General features: G+C 45.6%; 1 protein-coding gene across 2 annotated transcripts in view; it reads left to right on the top strand.

Annotated features, from left to right (window-relative positions):
• The window catches only part of LOC147124410 (sorting nexin-24), a 291,382-nt gene that overhangs the window by 33,718 nt on the left and 242,182 nt on the right, over positions 1–15,482 (top strand). The window contains exon 2 of one of the 2 annotated variants that reach the window (XM_085986697.1): positions 1,102–1,161. The exons of the other annotated variant lie outside the window; for it this stretch is intronic. Coding sequence (XP_085842823.1) covers positions 1,102–1,161 — 60 coding nt within the window. The remainder of the gene's footprint in view (positions 1–1,101; positions 1,162–15,482) is intronic. 2 annotated transcript variants of the gene reach the window in all.

Below are 15,482 nucleotides of genomic sequence, written 5' to 3'. Positions count from 1 at the left end.
GGGCAGGCACCAGTGTATTTAGTGTTGGATGAATAAACTGAAATTTTTTATATTGACTCATCCCTGTGTAGTACTGTTCCAAGTGGAAAGGCTGGGCAGTTGAAAACAATGTACTGTACATCTGAGCTTGGCATTTTTTAAACCTGCTTTTCTTTATCGTTACATCTGTGTAACGCCCATAATTAAAAATTAAGTTACCAAAAAATTAATGTATTCATTGGCGACGTTAATCGTTGACTGCCCCTTATTTAAAAAAAAAATATATTCATTGATTGGTATAAGCTATACTTATTGTGTGCACTTCCTGTGCTTTCAGGAAGATTGCAGCATGCTATTTTATCATGCCTCAGTATTGGGTGTAAGCTGGTGAGGTTTAAATTTCCCTTGTATTTACCATTGTACTTTAAGTGCTCCCAGCTCTCAATTTGTATCTACAAGATAGGTGGTGCTATGCTCTGCAGTGCCATCCCTTTCATGTTGCTTTTCTTCCCCCCCGCCCCTACTAGCCACCAACAGCAGCCCTGTCGGACATCTCCCCAGATGATATCCCGCACTTGTCACCACTACTAGAAAATGAGGCTTCAAGTTTGGACTCTCTCCAACCACCAAGTGCTGGTTTCTCTTCCTTTGCTTACTTGCCACCAGGTTTGGACCTACTTGATCACCACATAGTCTCTACTCCTGACTGGTGCTCCACACCTGCCACTGGAAAAATTCAGCCTTTTCCCTGCCCTGCCATACTACTTGCTACCTCCCACTCGAGCCAATGTTACTACATGCTGTAGTGCAGCAATCAACAACTAGAAACCTGTCTATATGCATGCTGTCACCTGGACAAGGCAAAATCTGATTTATTTAGTAGTGCTGATGGTTGGATAAATTCTTAGTCCATGAGCTGAGGGCAGTGTTTTGAATTGGTCATATTGTGGTATTTGAATAAAACAGGACTACTGTCCATAATTTTAAGTAGGTTGGGGTTTAGATAAAGAGTGATAAAGTATGAAATGTTCCTTCTGGGCTGGACTTGCATCCTGTATGTGCCCTTATTTGTCTTAAATTGCAATATGTGTAACTTTTTGATTTTTTTTTATTCATACGCAGGATGTGGGCGTCGCCGGCAAGGCCAGCATTTATTGCCCATCCCTAATTTCCCTCGAGGAGGTGAGCTGCCTTCTTGAATAAGTGGCATTTCAGAGGGTAGTTAAGAGTCAACCACATTGCTGTAGGTCTGGAGTCACATATAGGCCGGGTAAGGACGGCAGATTTCCTTGTAATGTAATGTAATGTAACCCCACTATTTAAAAAAGGTGGTAGAGAAAAAACATTGAATTACAGACCGGTAAGCCTGACATTGGTAGTGGGGAAAATGCTAGTGTCCATTATTAAAGATGTAATCGCAGAGCACGTGGAAAACAGTGACCGATCAGAGAAAGTCAGCATGGATTTACAAAAAGTAAATCATGCTTGACTAATCTACTGGAATTTTTGAGGATGTAACTGGTAGAATAGATAAGGAAGAACCAGTGGATGTGGTATATTTGGACTTTCAGAAGGCTTTCGATAAGGTCCCGCATAAGAGATTAGCGTGCAAAGTTAAAGCACATGGGATTGGGGGTAATGTACTGACTTGGATAAAAAACTGGTTGGCAGACAGGAAGCAAAGATTTGGAATAAACGGGTCTTTTTCCGAGTGGAAGGCAGTGACTAGTGGGGTACCACAGGGATCGGTGCTAGGACCCCAGTTATTCACAATATATATTAATGATCTAGATGAGGGAACTAGATGTAATATCTCCAAGTTTGCAGACGACACAAAGCTGTCTGTGCTGTGAGGAGGATGCAGAGAAACTCCAGTACGATTTGGACAGATTGGGCAGATGCATGGCAGATGCAGTCTAATGTGGATAAATGCGAGGTTATCCACTTTGTTGGCAAAAACAGGAAGGCAGGTTATTATCTGAACGGCAATAGATTGGGAAAAGGGGAACTGCAACAAGACCTGGGTGTCCTTGTGCACCAGTCGCTGAAGGTAAGCATGCAGGTGCAGCAGGCGGTTAAGAAGGCAAATGGTATGCTGGCCTTCATAGCGAGAGGATTCGAGTACAGGAGCAAGGATGTCTTGCTGCAGTTGTACAGGGCCTTGGTGAGACCACACCTTGAGTATTGTGTGCAGTTTTGGTCGCCTTATCTGAGGAAGGATGTTCTTGCCATGGAGGGAGTGCAGCAAAGATTCACCAGACTGACATCTGGGATGGCAGGAATTACGTATGAAGAGAGATTGGGTCGATTAGGCTTATTCGCTAGAGTTTAGAAGAATGAGAGGGGATCTCATTGAAACTTATAAAATTCTGACAAGACTGGACAGAATGCAGGAAGGATGTTTCCGATGGCAGGGGTGTCCAGAACCAGGGGTCACAGGCTAAAGATAAGGGGTAAGCCATTTAGGACAGAGATGAGGAGGAATTTCTTCACCCAGAGAGTGGTGAACCTGTGGAATTCTCTGCCACAAAAGGCAGTTGAGGCCAATTCATTAAATATATTCAAGAAGGAGTTAGATATATTTCTTAAGGCTAAGAGGATCAAGGGATATGGGGCGAAAGCAGGGACAGGGTACTGAATTTGGATGATCAGCCATGATCGCATTGAATGGCGGAGCAGGCTTGAGAGGCCGAATGGACTACTCCTGCTCCTATCTTCTATGCTTTCCTAATCAGATTAGTGATCCGGTAGTTACATGGTCACCATTATTGATACTAGCTTTTTATTCCAGATTTAAATTCCCCAGTTGCAATGGTGGGATTTGAACTCATGCCTCCAGATCATTAGTCTAGGCCTTTGGTTTATTAGTCCAGTAACATACCCACTATGCTACCGTACCCCCTCAGTGGTTAGATGACTTTAGGTTCTCTCTAGTGCAAATGTGTATTGTTTTTGCATGGTTGTTTCTGCTTTTCATTATGTATTAATATTTCTAACTGCATGTTATATCAGCACTAGGTTCTCCCTCATTCATTTAACTTGCACATATACATACTGTCATCCAAGAGGAAAATGCCCAAGGATGCTGTTAAGAAATTTGTTTCTCTGTGGTCAGATGATTGCCCATTTCATTTGATCTATAAAGAAGTCAGATATACAGACAATTACTCAAAGGTCCCACACACCCATCTCCACTGCTCTCACCAGTCTCTACAGCCTCCCTTTTCTCCAGCGTGTTGACTTCAAGATCCTGACTTCAAATCATGCCATTGTCTCACTCCACCCTACCTCTGAAATTTCCTCTCTCTACTCCAATTCTCGAGCGCAACCTTCAGAACACAACAACTGAAAACCTATTTGTGTGCATGTGAACATTTGGCTTTTTTTTCCTCCTGTAGTTAATCATCACTCTTGCTTTCTTCCATACTGGAAAGTTATAATGGCAATTTATTAGTTCTTTGTTCTGTTTGAAAACAAATTACAGTATCTCCCTAGTCTTTTTCAATTTTTTTGGGGGTTTCTCAAGTTTTGTTGGACTACTACAACCATCTATTTCACTTTATATAACTCTTGCACAGATATCCCAAGTTATTTTACATGAGAAGCAGTGGACACGGACAGTAGGAGAGAAGTTAGCAGAGGTGACCAAATGTATGGTTGAAGAGGCAAGTTTTTAAGATCTTTTTGGAGGATGGGAGAGTGTTGGGAAAATGAAGGGACAGAATAAATGAGTAGGAAGAGTCGCATGCAGTGCCTACAATATTGCAAACTTCAAAGGAAGCTAACCTGTTATGGTGACTTTTCACTAAAAATGAGCTGCGATGCTCACGTCAGCAGCACATGGAGGATGCTACTTGGAAGAAAAATGAAGACTATACCAAGTTTGGTAATCTCTTCATACCATTACAATGAGTGATGCTGAAGCTAATGTAATGGATGGTTTCTTTCACTCCTACTCTTGCAGCATATTGGAAAAAAATATGCAGTAACTGTAGAGCATCATAACACTAGGACTAATTTTTCAAAACCTTCTTTTCCTGCCAGTATACTTGTGAACAAAAGGGGTTAATTACCTAACATTTCATTACTTTGTCCAGTAATGGTAGAAAAGAAAATCTGTCTTTTTAAAAAAAATAAAAAAAAATATACGTTATCCTATCCTAACAAGTTTGACTGTGCATTATCACGTTTCAGATTTAACCTCCTAAAGCTCCCAAGGAAGCTTATCTGTTTTGGGCAACTTTCACAAGATAGCAACAGCTAACGGGAATAATGGAAGAAATCCATTACTTGGAATCCAAGCTTGCTTGTTAATTAAAGGACGACTGTACAGAATGGAGTAATTGATTACTGGGAAACGCTAGCATATTGAATCGTGGTTTGTCAAAGTTTGGAAACCTTGCTGGGGATGCAGTTTTAAGATGATTCTTAAATATTTGATGTTAAATACATTCTTTTGCTTCCATTTCCCCCCTACCTGCAGATTACACCTTTGTCTGTTAACTTGTTTGCCATCTATGATAGCCAGGCATACTTTAGACTTTGGTTAGTATTTATAGTATAGTGCATTACTCTCTCATTGTGTTCAGATCAGTATAGTAAGAAAAAATAAATTCAAAAAGTGTGCCAGTTTATGAAACTAAACTGAGTTGAGTTGTATATTCCTACAGTTTAAAAAGCACTGGTAACAAAATTCTGCATTTGACTAATTAAATCAGCCTTTTTATGGGAGTACTTTGCTAGCCAATACTGATGAGCCAGAAAATATAGATTTTGCTGATTTGATGTAGGTACTGTAAATTTGTTTTTAATGGAATTTCATGGTACTAATCAAGAATGGGAAAGGACAGTACAGACTATTCAAAATTACTTGTTTTACCGATGATTATCAGCTTTTCTTCTATTCCGTGTAATAGCTTGCTCATTGCTTAGGTGTAGCCTTTGGTACCTGATCTGGAGAGGAGGAGAATCTCATTTAGCTAATTTAGCCTAATTTTTAATTTAATTTTATTTTGGTGTTCTATCCCTAACTTTTTTCCCAGCATGCAGCTTATAGGTTTTGGTTATAAACAAATTATTGAAGAATACAACAATTTTTCATAATTTTTGCTATTTAAAAATCAAGCTATTAAAAATCCTTTGGCTACTGTAAGTGTGTTATGCATAAATACCAAAAATGTTTTTTTCCCCTGTGCCAGCACAGTGTGCATTTTAATGTCTTAAGTGGTACTTATAGCCTTCCTGTTTCATTTGCATAATGTGTATATGTATCAAGTAGTAAATGCAGTATATGGGGTGTGTGCTACATTTGTGCTTTACTGCAAATATGAATTTGGCCCGAGGTTGAGCACATACTGCTAAGAGGTCATAGGTCAGACTAGAGAGGGCCAAGACAAATTAGGTCTCTGTCTGCTCTAGCTTCCATTTTGTTTTGTTGCAAAAAATTGCATTAACCATGTTTTGCACATTTTTTATTGTTTGCTATTTCTGGAATTAATTTTACCAACCATGAGACAAAAATTGTTAGTCAATCAATTTCCAAAATCTTGTCCTCTTCAAAAAGTCACATTAGTATTCAGCAGTAGCATTTAACATTTCAACTGAGGGTATTTCAATCATGACACCATGGCAGCTGATGTGCAGCTGATTTTAGGAGGCTGAGGTTTGTTACATATTGAATAGGACTGTACTCAGCACTATACATGCAGAATGATCAAGAGATCTTTCAAGTGATTCAAAAACTAGAGGCATGGGATAATGAAGTTGTGTTCCATTAAACTCTTGTGTACAGCCAAGCATAATGTCATCACCCTTTCTGTCATGGTATCCCTATCATATCACCTCATCTGCAGCCTCAAATAGTTTTCTTCTAATCAATAAGCAGTTTTCTGTGGCCTTTCACTGCTGTCAGATGTCATTGAATGATGTAAATGGACGTCAGAATAGCAGCTTGACAGCTTGCCTTTCCCAAGGAAAAATAAATCGCTATAGATGATGCCAGTGACAGCTTGCATCTATAACAAATTTGATGTTGCTTGAGAAATTATATAGATTTTTTTTTTTCCACAGTCGAAGCAGGCATAGCAGTTGGGTTCTAGCTTTAGTACACACCACAGGAATATCTCATTTTGTACTTGGCTATTAGTAAATGAGGAAAATTCAAGAATTTGATCTTAAAATCTTTGTAGATATTCTATTTCTGCACAAAATTTTAAAGTTAGTCTATTAGGTTGTTGGTTTTGAAAGCATGTGCTTAAAGAATCTTGCTCTACAGATTTATTCACAAGAACAGCATTGTGTACATTTTCCACACACATTTTAGCTGACATTTGGCTGGATAACGAGCAGGAGCAGAAACACTTGCTGTTTTTCTTTCTTTTTCCTCTTCCCTCCCTAGCGCAAAAGGATGGAGACCAATTGTAACAGCCCCACTACACACAACTCAGTACAAAATGGCAATAGAATCCGAGTACAAAACCAGGCTATATATTTACCTATTGAGCTAATATAATACAAAGAACGTGACTAAAGTAAACTGAGTACATGGCCACAGCAGTATAAAAATAGCTGCCTTAGTATGGTGTATGGTAGATGCAAGGAAATAAACTGCAAACAACTGTTTGAGATTCCCTAGGTGTAGGGAGGGCCATGTAGGATTAAAGCTTTCTTAACCAAGCAAAGCCATACTAGAACTTTGAACAGCCCAGTCCAAGCAGGTTATTTTATTTTATAATCCCATGCCCTTTCAGCATTCGCAAAGGTTGCTGATGGATTGAAATGTTTTTTAATGCTCTCTAAATTTTTGTCCCTCTCCTGGTGACATTCCCCAATGCTTTCGCCCTGATTTTAAAAGGGGGTGGGGTGGGAACAGTGCGTACAAGCCCAAAAGCGGGCGGAGCACCGGAGAACCTGGGGTTGTGGAAGCCCTGCCAATCTTAACGGCAGGACCTCATTAGCATAAATATTCCTGGAGTCTCGTCTGACACCTGGCCAGATCCACTACCAGGCTGGTGGGTGGGAGTGAAAATTTGACGGCAGGTAGTCACAGCCCGGGTCCCATGGGAATGGTCCTTGGCAGTAAGTGGGAGCAGAACCTGGAGGCGATCAGATTTGGGGGTGCGGATGCGATCGGGAATTGTGGTGAAGATGCAGATGCGATCAGGGGAGGCCTGGACTCGCACAGTTTGGCAATCCTCGAACCAGCGTCGTTTGCACCAGGAATTGTGAATAATCATGCAAATAAGGCTGGGCACAAAAATTAGCTATCAGCATTTTGGATTTTGGCAGATATTAAAATAGTGCAAATTAGAATAAAACTGTTTCACACCTGAAGATAAAAATTGCCCCAGTGGTTCCTATGTTGTTGAACTCAAGTGAGGGCTGCAGGCCAAGATTTTAATAGTGGAGAGGATTCGTGGAGTATTTAGGCATATATTTCATTCAAGATCAAATGGGTGCAGATTATGTATAGAAGAAAAAGACTTAATGACCTGGTTCTTTCAAAATTCATCTATTTTGAAATCTTGTGTGGAAACAAGAGTGGCTCAAGATCATACATCCTGCAGCTTTTTCTCCATTCCTTGGCACAGTTTCCTGAAATTTTAATTTGAGAATGGGAACTCGCTCTATTGGCAATTGCAAATTCATCCAACCCTATTTTATGAATTCAATGAGAGATTTCAGTAAAATATTAACCGATAATTTCCTGTGTTATTAACCATTCTTGTTGCATGCGGTGATAAAGGAGCGTCACTTAATCTTAACTGCTCGCCTCTTCCTAGTAGAGGATGATTGTTTTATTCTAGAAATGACTTCACAGAAGCAGAAATAGTCCCAAGAACATTACCTGGCTTGCGTCTATTATAACTGTTTGATTTATAGTGTAATGGTGACATAAACTGTAAGACTGCTGTAAAATGTATCTACTAAAAATTCTGAATGTGAGCTTTTTATGTTTTATTTTCGGGGAATTGCAACTGAACTACTTTGGATAGAACTGGAGTATGTCTTGTGTAAATCATGCTGGTGGATAACTTTTCCTTCAGATGGCTTCATCTTGGGATAAATGCCATTTATATATAAACACAGGGCTTTTGATTTGGATTCACCACCCAGTACCAGGAGTTGCTCACATCTAATGCAAAAGAGAACTTAAACAAATTTTAAAAAACTGCTATTTTTTTTTTTAATGGGATCAGGGCGTCGCTGGCAATGCCAGCATTTATTGCCCATCCCTAATTGCCCTCGAAGGGGGTGGTGAGCTGCCTTCTTCAATCGCTGCAGTCTGTGTGGTGATGATATTCCCACAGTGCTGTTAGGGAGGGAGTTCCAGGATTTTGACCCAGCGACGATGAAGGATCGGCGATATACTTCTAAGTCAGGATGGTGTGTGACTTGGAGGTGGTGGTGTTCCCATGCGCCTGCTGCCCTTGTCCTTCTAGGTGGAAGAGGTCGCGGGTTTGGGAGGTGCTGCCGAAGAAGCCTTGGTGAGTTGTTGCAGTACATCTTGTAGATCAGCGGTTCCCAACCTTTTCCTTTATGCGGACCACTACATCGTCATCAAAAGCTTTTGCGGACCCCAGCGTGTATCGAATATGATACATACGAGGTACATGTGATTATATTATTATTATTACATTATCATCATTTTTTTTTCATGGACCACCTGCAGTCCAGTGGTCCGCGGACCACAGGTTGGGAACCGCTGTTGTAGATGGTACACACTGCAGCCACGGTACGCTGGTGGTGGAGGGAGTGAATGTTGAAGGTGGCGGATGGGGTGCCAATCAAGTGGGCTGCTTTGTCCTGGATGGTGTTGAGCTTCTTGAGTGTTGTTGGAGCTGCACTCATCCAGGCAAGTGGAGAGTATTCCATCACACTCCTTACTTGTGCCTTGTAGATGGTAGAAAGGCTTTGGGGAGTCTGGAGGTGAGACACTCGCCGCAGAATACCTAGCCTCTGACCTGCTCTTGTTGCCACAGTATTTATGTGGTGGGTCCAGTGAAGTTTCTGATCAATGGTGACCCCCCAGAATGTTGATGGTGGGGGATTCGGCGATTGTAATGCCATTGAATGTCATGTGGTTAGACTCTCGCTTGTTGGAGATGGTCATTGCCTGGCACTTAAGTGGCAGGTAACAGTCGCGCCACAGATCAGCCCAAGCCTGAACGTCGTCCAGGTCTTGTTGCATGCGGGCATGGACTGCTTCATTATCTGTGGAGTTGCGAATGGCCCTGCACACTGTGCAGTCATCAGCGAACATCCCCATTTCTGACCTTGTTGGAGGGAAGGTCATTGATGAAGCAGCTGAAGACGGTTGGGCCTAGGACACTGCCCTGAGGAACTCCTGCAGCAATGTCATGATTGACCTTCAGCCACCACAACCATCTTCCTTTATGCTAGGTATGACTCCAGCCAATGGAGCGTTTTCCCCCTGATTCCCATTGACTTCAGTTTTGCTAGAGCTCCTTGATTCCAGACTCTGTCAAATGCTGCCTTGATGTCTCGCCTCACCTCAGGAATTCAGCTCCTTTGTCCATGTTTGGACCAAGGCTGTAATGAGGTTGGGAGCCAAGTGGTCAGTTAAGAGTCAACCACATTGCTGTGGGTCTGGAGTCACACAGGCCAGACCAGGTAAGGATGACAGATTTCCTTCCCTAAAGGACATTAGTGAACCAGATGGGTTTTTATGACAATCCAATAGTTTCATGGTCACCATTACTGATACTAGCTTTTTATTCCAGATTTATTTAATTAACTGAATTTACATTCCCCAGCTGCCGTGGTGGGATTTGAACTCTGTGTCTCTGGATCATTAGTCCAGGCCTCTGTATTACTAGCCCAGTGACATTACCACTACGTTACTGTTCCCGATTAACAGCTTGGCTCAGTTGTTGGGACTCCATACATGCCAACAGTATTTTATGTTGGCAGTCAGCAAATGATATGCTGACCGCACCCCAAAATACAAATTGATGCAACTGGGCTCCCCTCTGCACCGTGTCATGCAGTTCACAAGTCCAGTGGTTCTTGTACCTGACAGGCCCCCAGCACTGCTGGCCCAGATTGTTGCCTCTGAATACTGGAGGTGGGAAGACAGAATGCCCAGGGGATGGAAAGAATGCAAGGGAAAGGGCAAAGTGGAGGAATACAAGAGGGCAAAAAAAATGGGAATGGAATGCATGGCAAGGCTGAAATGTATGGGGAGGAGAAATGGGGACTAAATGGTAGTGATGAGGGCAGAGTGGATCACAGGAAGGAGAGAAAGCAAAGGGAAAGTGGCGATGAAGGGGGAGGTAAAAGGATGGTAATGAGAGAGCAAGAAAGGAGCAGAAGCTGAGAGAGATACTTTGTGTGGGGAGGAGGGTGAGGGGACGGTGGAAGAAGAAAAGTATAATTTCACATGTGGGAGGAAGGTGAATACCAATATTAATTGAGGGTGCGGGGGTGAGAAAAGTGGCTGACTGAATTGACAAGGAAGAAGGAGTGTGAATATGAACTTGAGAGCATTTCAGAAGTGTCTCTGAAAGGGTGGGTAATTGGATGTGGTGCAGTGTCTGCAAATTGGACCACCCCCCCCCCCCCCTGCCCAAAAAAAAATGGAGCACCACCAATTTTGTGCTTTCAGTATTTGGATTTCCCCTTCAGGCTTTCACCTACTTGTGTTTTCATTCCTCCAGTACAAGTGAAGAAATGTGCATATCTACATTCCTTCCTTTCCTTTTTCATTTCTTCCTTCCTTACTACTTCCCTTTTTGTGCATGTATACCCTCTCCCTCCTGTGCACTCTTGTATGTGCTGCTTTTCCCTTTCTCTTTCCTCCTCCTCTGCCTCCCCCTCTTTTTTTTTTTTCATGCAGTCCTGGTCTCCCTCTTACGCTCACAGGATCTCACTGTCTCACATGTTTGTTCTCTCAAAAAGGCTAATCGAATGCTGGCCTTTATATCTAGAGGGGTAGAAGTTATGCTTCAGCTATACAAAACCCTGGTTAGACCAGGAGTACTGAGAGAAGTTCTGGGCACCACACCTTAGGAAGGATATATTGGTCTTGGAGGGAGTGCAGTGTAGACTTACCAGAATGATATCTAGACTCCGATTACAGCATCTCTGAGATCCCCTGGCATGCTCTCCTCCTTCCAAATAAGTGAAATAAGTTCATGTATTTGCGCCAATAGTGCTTCTCCACCATGTTTTAGCGCCTCGGCGGGGATTCCATCTGCTCCTGAGGCCTTGTTGTTTTTCAGTTGTCGGATGGCCTTTTCAACCTCATGTTGGGCTGGGGTTGTGCTGTGGTGCTGGCGGGTAGCATGCTGCGGGATGCAGTTGAGGACACTCGCGTCGAAGACCAAGTCTCTGTTGAGATCTTCGAAGTGCTCCTTCCAGCGGGCACTGACTGCCTTTCTGTCCTTGATGAGCACCTCATGGTTCTTGGCTGGAGTGGGGTAGCACCTTGGGTGCTTGGGCTGTAGGTGGTCTTGACTGCGCTAAAGAATCCACACACGTTGTGGTTGTCGGCTAGCTGCTGAATCTCCTGCGCTTTCTCTGTTCTTGAGGTCGCGAGTTTTTTGTTGGACCATGGCCTTCAGGTGTCTGTAGAGCTGCTTTCTTGCTCTTGAGTTCTGTTGCTGTTTCCAGATCAGGAATGCCTTGTGCTTGTGGCTTATTAGCTCCTGGTTCTCCTGGTCGTTCTCGTCGAACCAGTCTTGGTGTTTCCTGGTCGAGTGACTGAGCGCCTCTTCACAGGTGCTGATTATGGAGACCTTGAGTGCAGACCAGGCGCTGTGGACACTGTGTCTCTGAATCACTGGGAGTCGTCAGGTTGGTTGTAAGGCGCAGGCTGAATAGGGCTTTCTTAGCAGGGTCTTTGAGTGCTCTAGCGTTGATTTTTCCTGCGGCATTGCTTCTGTTGCCGCTGCTGTTTTGGGACTACGTTAATGGAGATGACAGAGCGGATTAGGCGGTGTTCTGTCCAGCATTTGTCGGCTCCTGTCATGGCACGGGTGATGCAGACGTCCTTGCGGTCCCTCGCTCGGACGATGACGTTGTCCAGCGGATGCCAGTGCTTGGAGCGACGATGTTGCCATGTAGCCTTGTACTTGTCTCTCTGATGGAACAAGGTGTTGGTTATGACAAGGCCATCATTTCATCAGGAGGAGGGTACTGTTGGAGTTGGCTTTCCCTACCCCCTCTCTGCCGATCACAACTCCCCAGAGGTCTCTGACCTTTCCAACTCTGCCGTAATCGTGACCATCTTCAAGAAAGGTGACAAGTCCGATTGCGGTAATTACAGAGGAGTCTCCCTGCTGTCTGCCACAGGGAAAGTCATTGCAAGAATCCTCCTCAATCACCACCTCCCAGTGGCTGAAGCGCTCCTCCCAGAGTCGCAATGCGGATTCTGCCCACTAAGGGGCACAATGGACACGATCTTCACCGCGCATCAACTACAAGAGAAATGCAGCGAACAGCACCAACTGCTGTACATGGCCTTCTTTGAACCCACAATGGCCTTCGACACCGTCAACCATGAGGGATTACAGAGTGTCCTCCTCAAATTCGGCTGCCCTCAAAAGTTTGTCACCATCCTCCGCCTGCTTCACGACGACATGCAAGCTGTGATCCTGACCAACGGATCCACCACAGACCCAATTCACGTATGGACCGGGGTCAAGCAAGGCTGTGTCATCGCACCAATGCTTTTCTCGATTGTCCTTGCTGCAATGCTGCATCTCACCCTTTAGCTCCACTCCAGTGGGGAGCTTACTAATCTACAGAGCAAATGGGAAACTGTTCAACCTCCGTCGCCTCCAGTCCAGATCCAAGGTTGTCCCATCCTCTGTATGCAGATGACGCTTGCATCTGCGCACACTGAGGCCGAACTCCAAACCATCGTCAACACCTTCACCGAAGCGCACAAGAGCACGGGCCTTACACTAAACATCCGTAAGATAGAGGTCCTCTCGGGAGCCTACTGTCCACAAGAGCAGACGTCGATGACTAAGTCCAACACCACCTTCAGTGTGCCAGTGCAGCCTTCGGTCACCTGAGGAAGAGTGTGTTTGAAGACCAGGACCTCAAACCCAGCACCAAGCTCATGGTCTACAGAGCAGTAGTGATACCCGCCCTCCTGTATGCTTCAGAGACATGGACCATGTACAGCAGGCACCTCAAAGCACTGGAGAGGTACCAACGCTGCCTCCGAAAGATCCTGCAAATCCATCGGCAGGATACGTGCACCAACGTCCGTGTTCTTGCTTAGGCCAACATCCCCAGCATCGAAGCTTTGACCACGCTCGATTAGCTCCGGTGGACGGGCCACATCGTCCGCATGCACGATACGAGACTCCCAAAACAAGCGCTCTACTGAGTTCCGACATGGCAAGAGAGCCCCAGGTGGGCAGAGGAAACGTTTCAAGGACACCCTCAAAGCCACCTTGAAAAAGTGCAACATCCCCATCGACACCTGGGAATCCCTGGCCCAAGACCGCACAAAGTGGAGGAGAAGCATCCGGGAAGGCGCCGAACACCTCGAGTCTCTTTGCCGGGAGCAAGCGGAAGCCAAGCGCAAACAGTGGAAGGAGCGCACGCCAACCCAAGCACCCCATCCACCCGCCCCTTCAACCACCATCTGCCCCACCTGTGACAGAGACTATAGGTCCCGCATTGGACTCATCAGTCACCTGAGAACTCATTTTTAGTGTGGAAGCAAGTCATCCTCGGTTCCGAGGGACTGCCTAAGAAGGAGATCTAGGCCTAGAAATTCAGTTGCGTTCGCCAGCCGTTGGCGCCATAAGAGGGGTAGATTTCGAGCGCTAGGCACTTAGCGCCCGGGCGCAGGCCGATCTACGCCCAACTTCAGTTGACATTTAGCGCCGGCGCAAAGTGTTTGCGCCCGCTCAGCTGCGCGCGCAGCTTATGACGTCATTTCGTCGTGCAACGCTGTTTGTGCGCCCCAAACCGGAAATTCAGTGGCGCCCGCCCAATGTGGGCGTGGCGCTGTTAAGAACTGTGAAGTGGAACGCAGCAGAGGCCCTGCGGGCCTCGGGGAGCGCTAATTAAAGGGCACTTAGACTGAACTATAAAGGCCAGCCATTTTGCTGCAATGACTTTAGTGCTTTGGATTTCTGGACAGAGACCAAGGAACAGACCTTACTGATTTGGGACAACATAGGAGAGGTATTTTTGGCTTCTGGCCAGAGCTTGGAAATTTGACTCATTGTGATTTCACTGTTTGCAAGTTTATTATGGGGGTTGCATGGGGTTCCAACCCTCAGTTCCAGCATTATGTGCGAAGGGCTCGCAGACGCTGTGTGAGAGGGCCAGCCATGCCTAGACGCAGAGGGGCCATCAGGCGTCGGCAACGTAGGCCTTACCCACTCAGGGAATACCGGCAGCAGGTGTCCTATTTCACCATGACTGCCGCGCATTGTGTTAAGAGGCTGCGCTTCAGAAGGGAAGTGGTTGCAGAGATCTGCCAGCTGCTTCACAGAGATCTGCGTCCACAGCTGATGTGCAGGACGTCTCTGTCGGTGGAAGTGAAGGTCACGGTGGCTCTGAACTTTTATGCAAGCGGCTCCTTCCAAGCCGCTGCTGGGGACATAGCGAACATCTCCCAGTTCGCCGTGCATCGCTGCATCCGGCAGGTCACCGATGCCCTTTTCGCAAGGAGACACCAATTCATCATCTTCCCCATGACCCTAGAGAGGCAGGAGCAGCGTGCAGTCGGTTTTGCCAGGATCGCCGACTTCCCCATGGTGCAGGGCGCCATTGACTGCACGCATGTGGCTATGCGGGCACCTATCGACAATGCCGAGGATTACCGCAACCGGAAGGGCTACCATTCCCTCAATGTACAGTTGGTGTGTGACCACAGGCAGCGCATCCTAGCTGTCAATGCCCGCTTTCCAGGAAGCAGCCACGATGCATTTATCCTGCGCCAGACTACTGTGGCTGACATGTTCGCGGCACAGCCTCCACCAAGGGGATGGCTTATTGGGGACAAGGGCTACCCTTTGTGCACATGGCTCATGACCCCGCTCCGCGCGCCCAGGACCCCTGCTGAGGAGGCATACAACGAAAGCCATCAAGCCACAAGGAACATCATAGAGCAAACGATTGGCGTCCTCAAGCAACGGTTCCGCTGCCTGGATCGTTCCGGCGGATCTCTACAGTATTCGCCGGATAGAGTCTTCCAGTTCGTCGTCGTTTGCTGCATGCTGCACAACCTGGCTACCCGCAGGACTCGGGCACTGCCACCTCACGTTGGACCACCACCTCAGGAGGACGAGCAGGAGGACCATGAGGAGGAGGAGGAGTACCAGCCCAGGAGGGAGCCACAAGGTCCAAGGGCCGTCCGCCGGCGGCTTATTGAACGACACTTCTAGGCCCCCTGTCAGGGAATGGCTTGTGGCAATGAACGCACCTGAATGCAGCCGCTCCGCAAGCCCTCAGCCGGTTAACGCAACAACCACTTGAAACATGACACCTGGACAAGCTGAATAAATAAA

The sequence above is a fragment of the Somniosus microcephalus genome, chromosome 1 (genome assembly GCF_052327205.1).
Source record: "Somniosus microcephalus isolate GS21.2 chromosome 1, FLI_Smic_1.0, whole genome shotgun sequence".
Taxonomy (NCBI): Eukaryota; Metazoa; Chordata; class Chondrichthyes; order Squaliformes; family Somniosidae; genus Somniosus; species Somniosus microcephalus.
The sequence above is the reverse complement of the archived record's forward strand: the minus strand, read 5'-3'. Positions and strand labels throughout refer to the sequence as shown.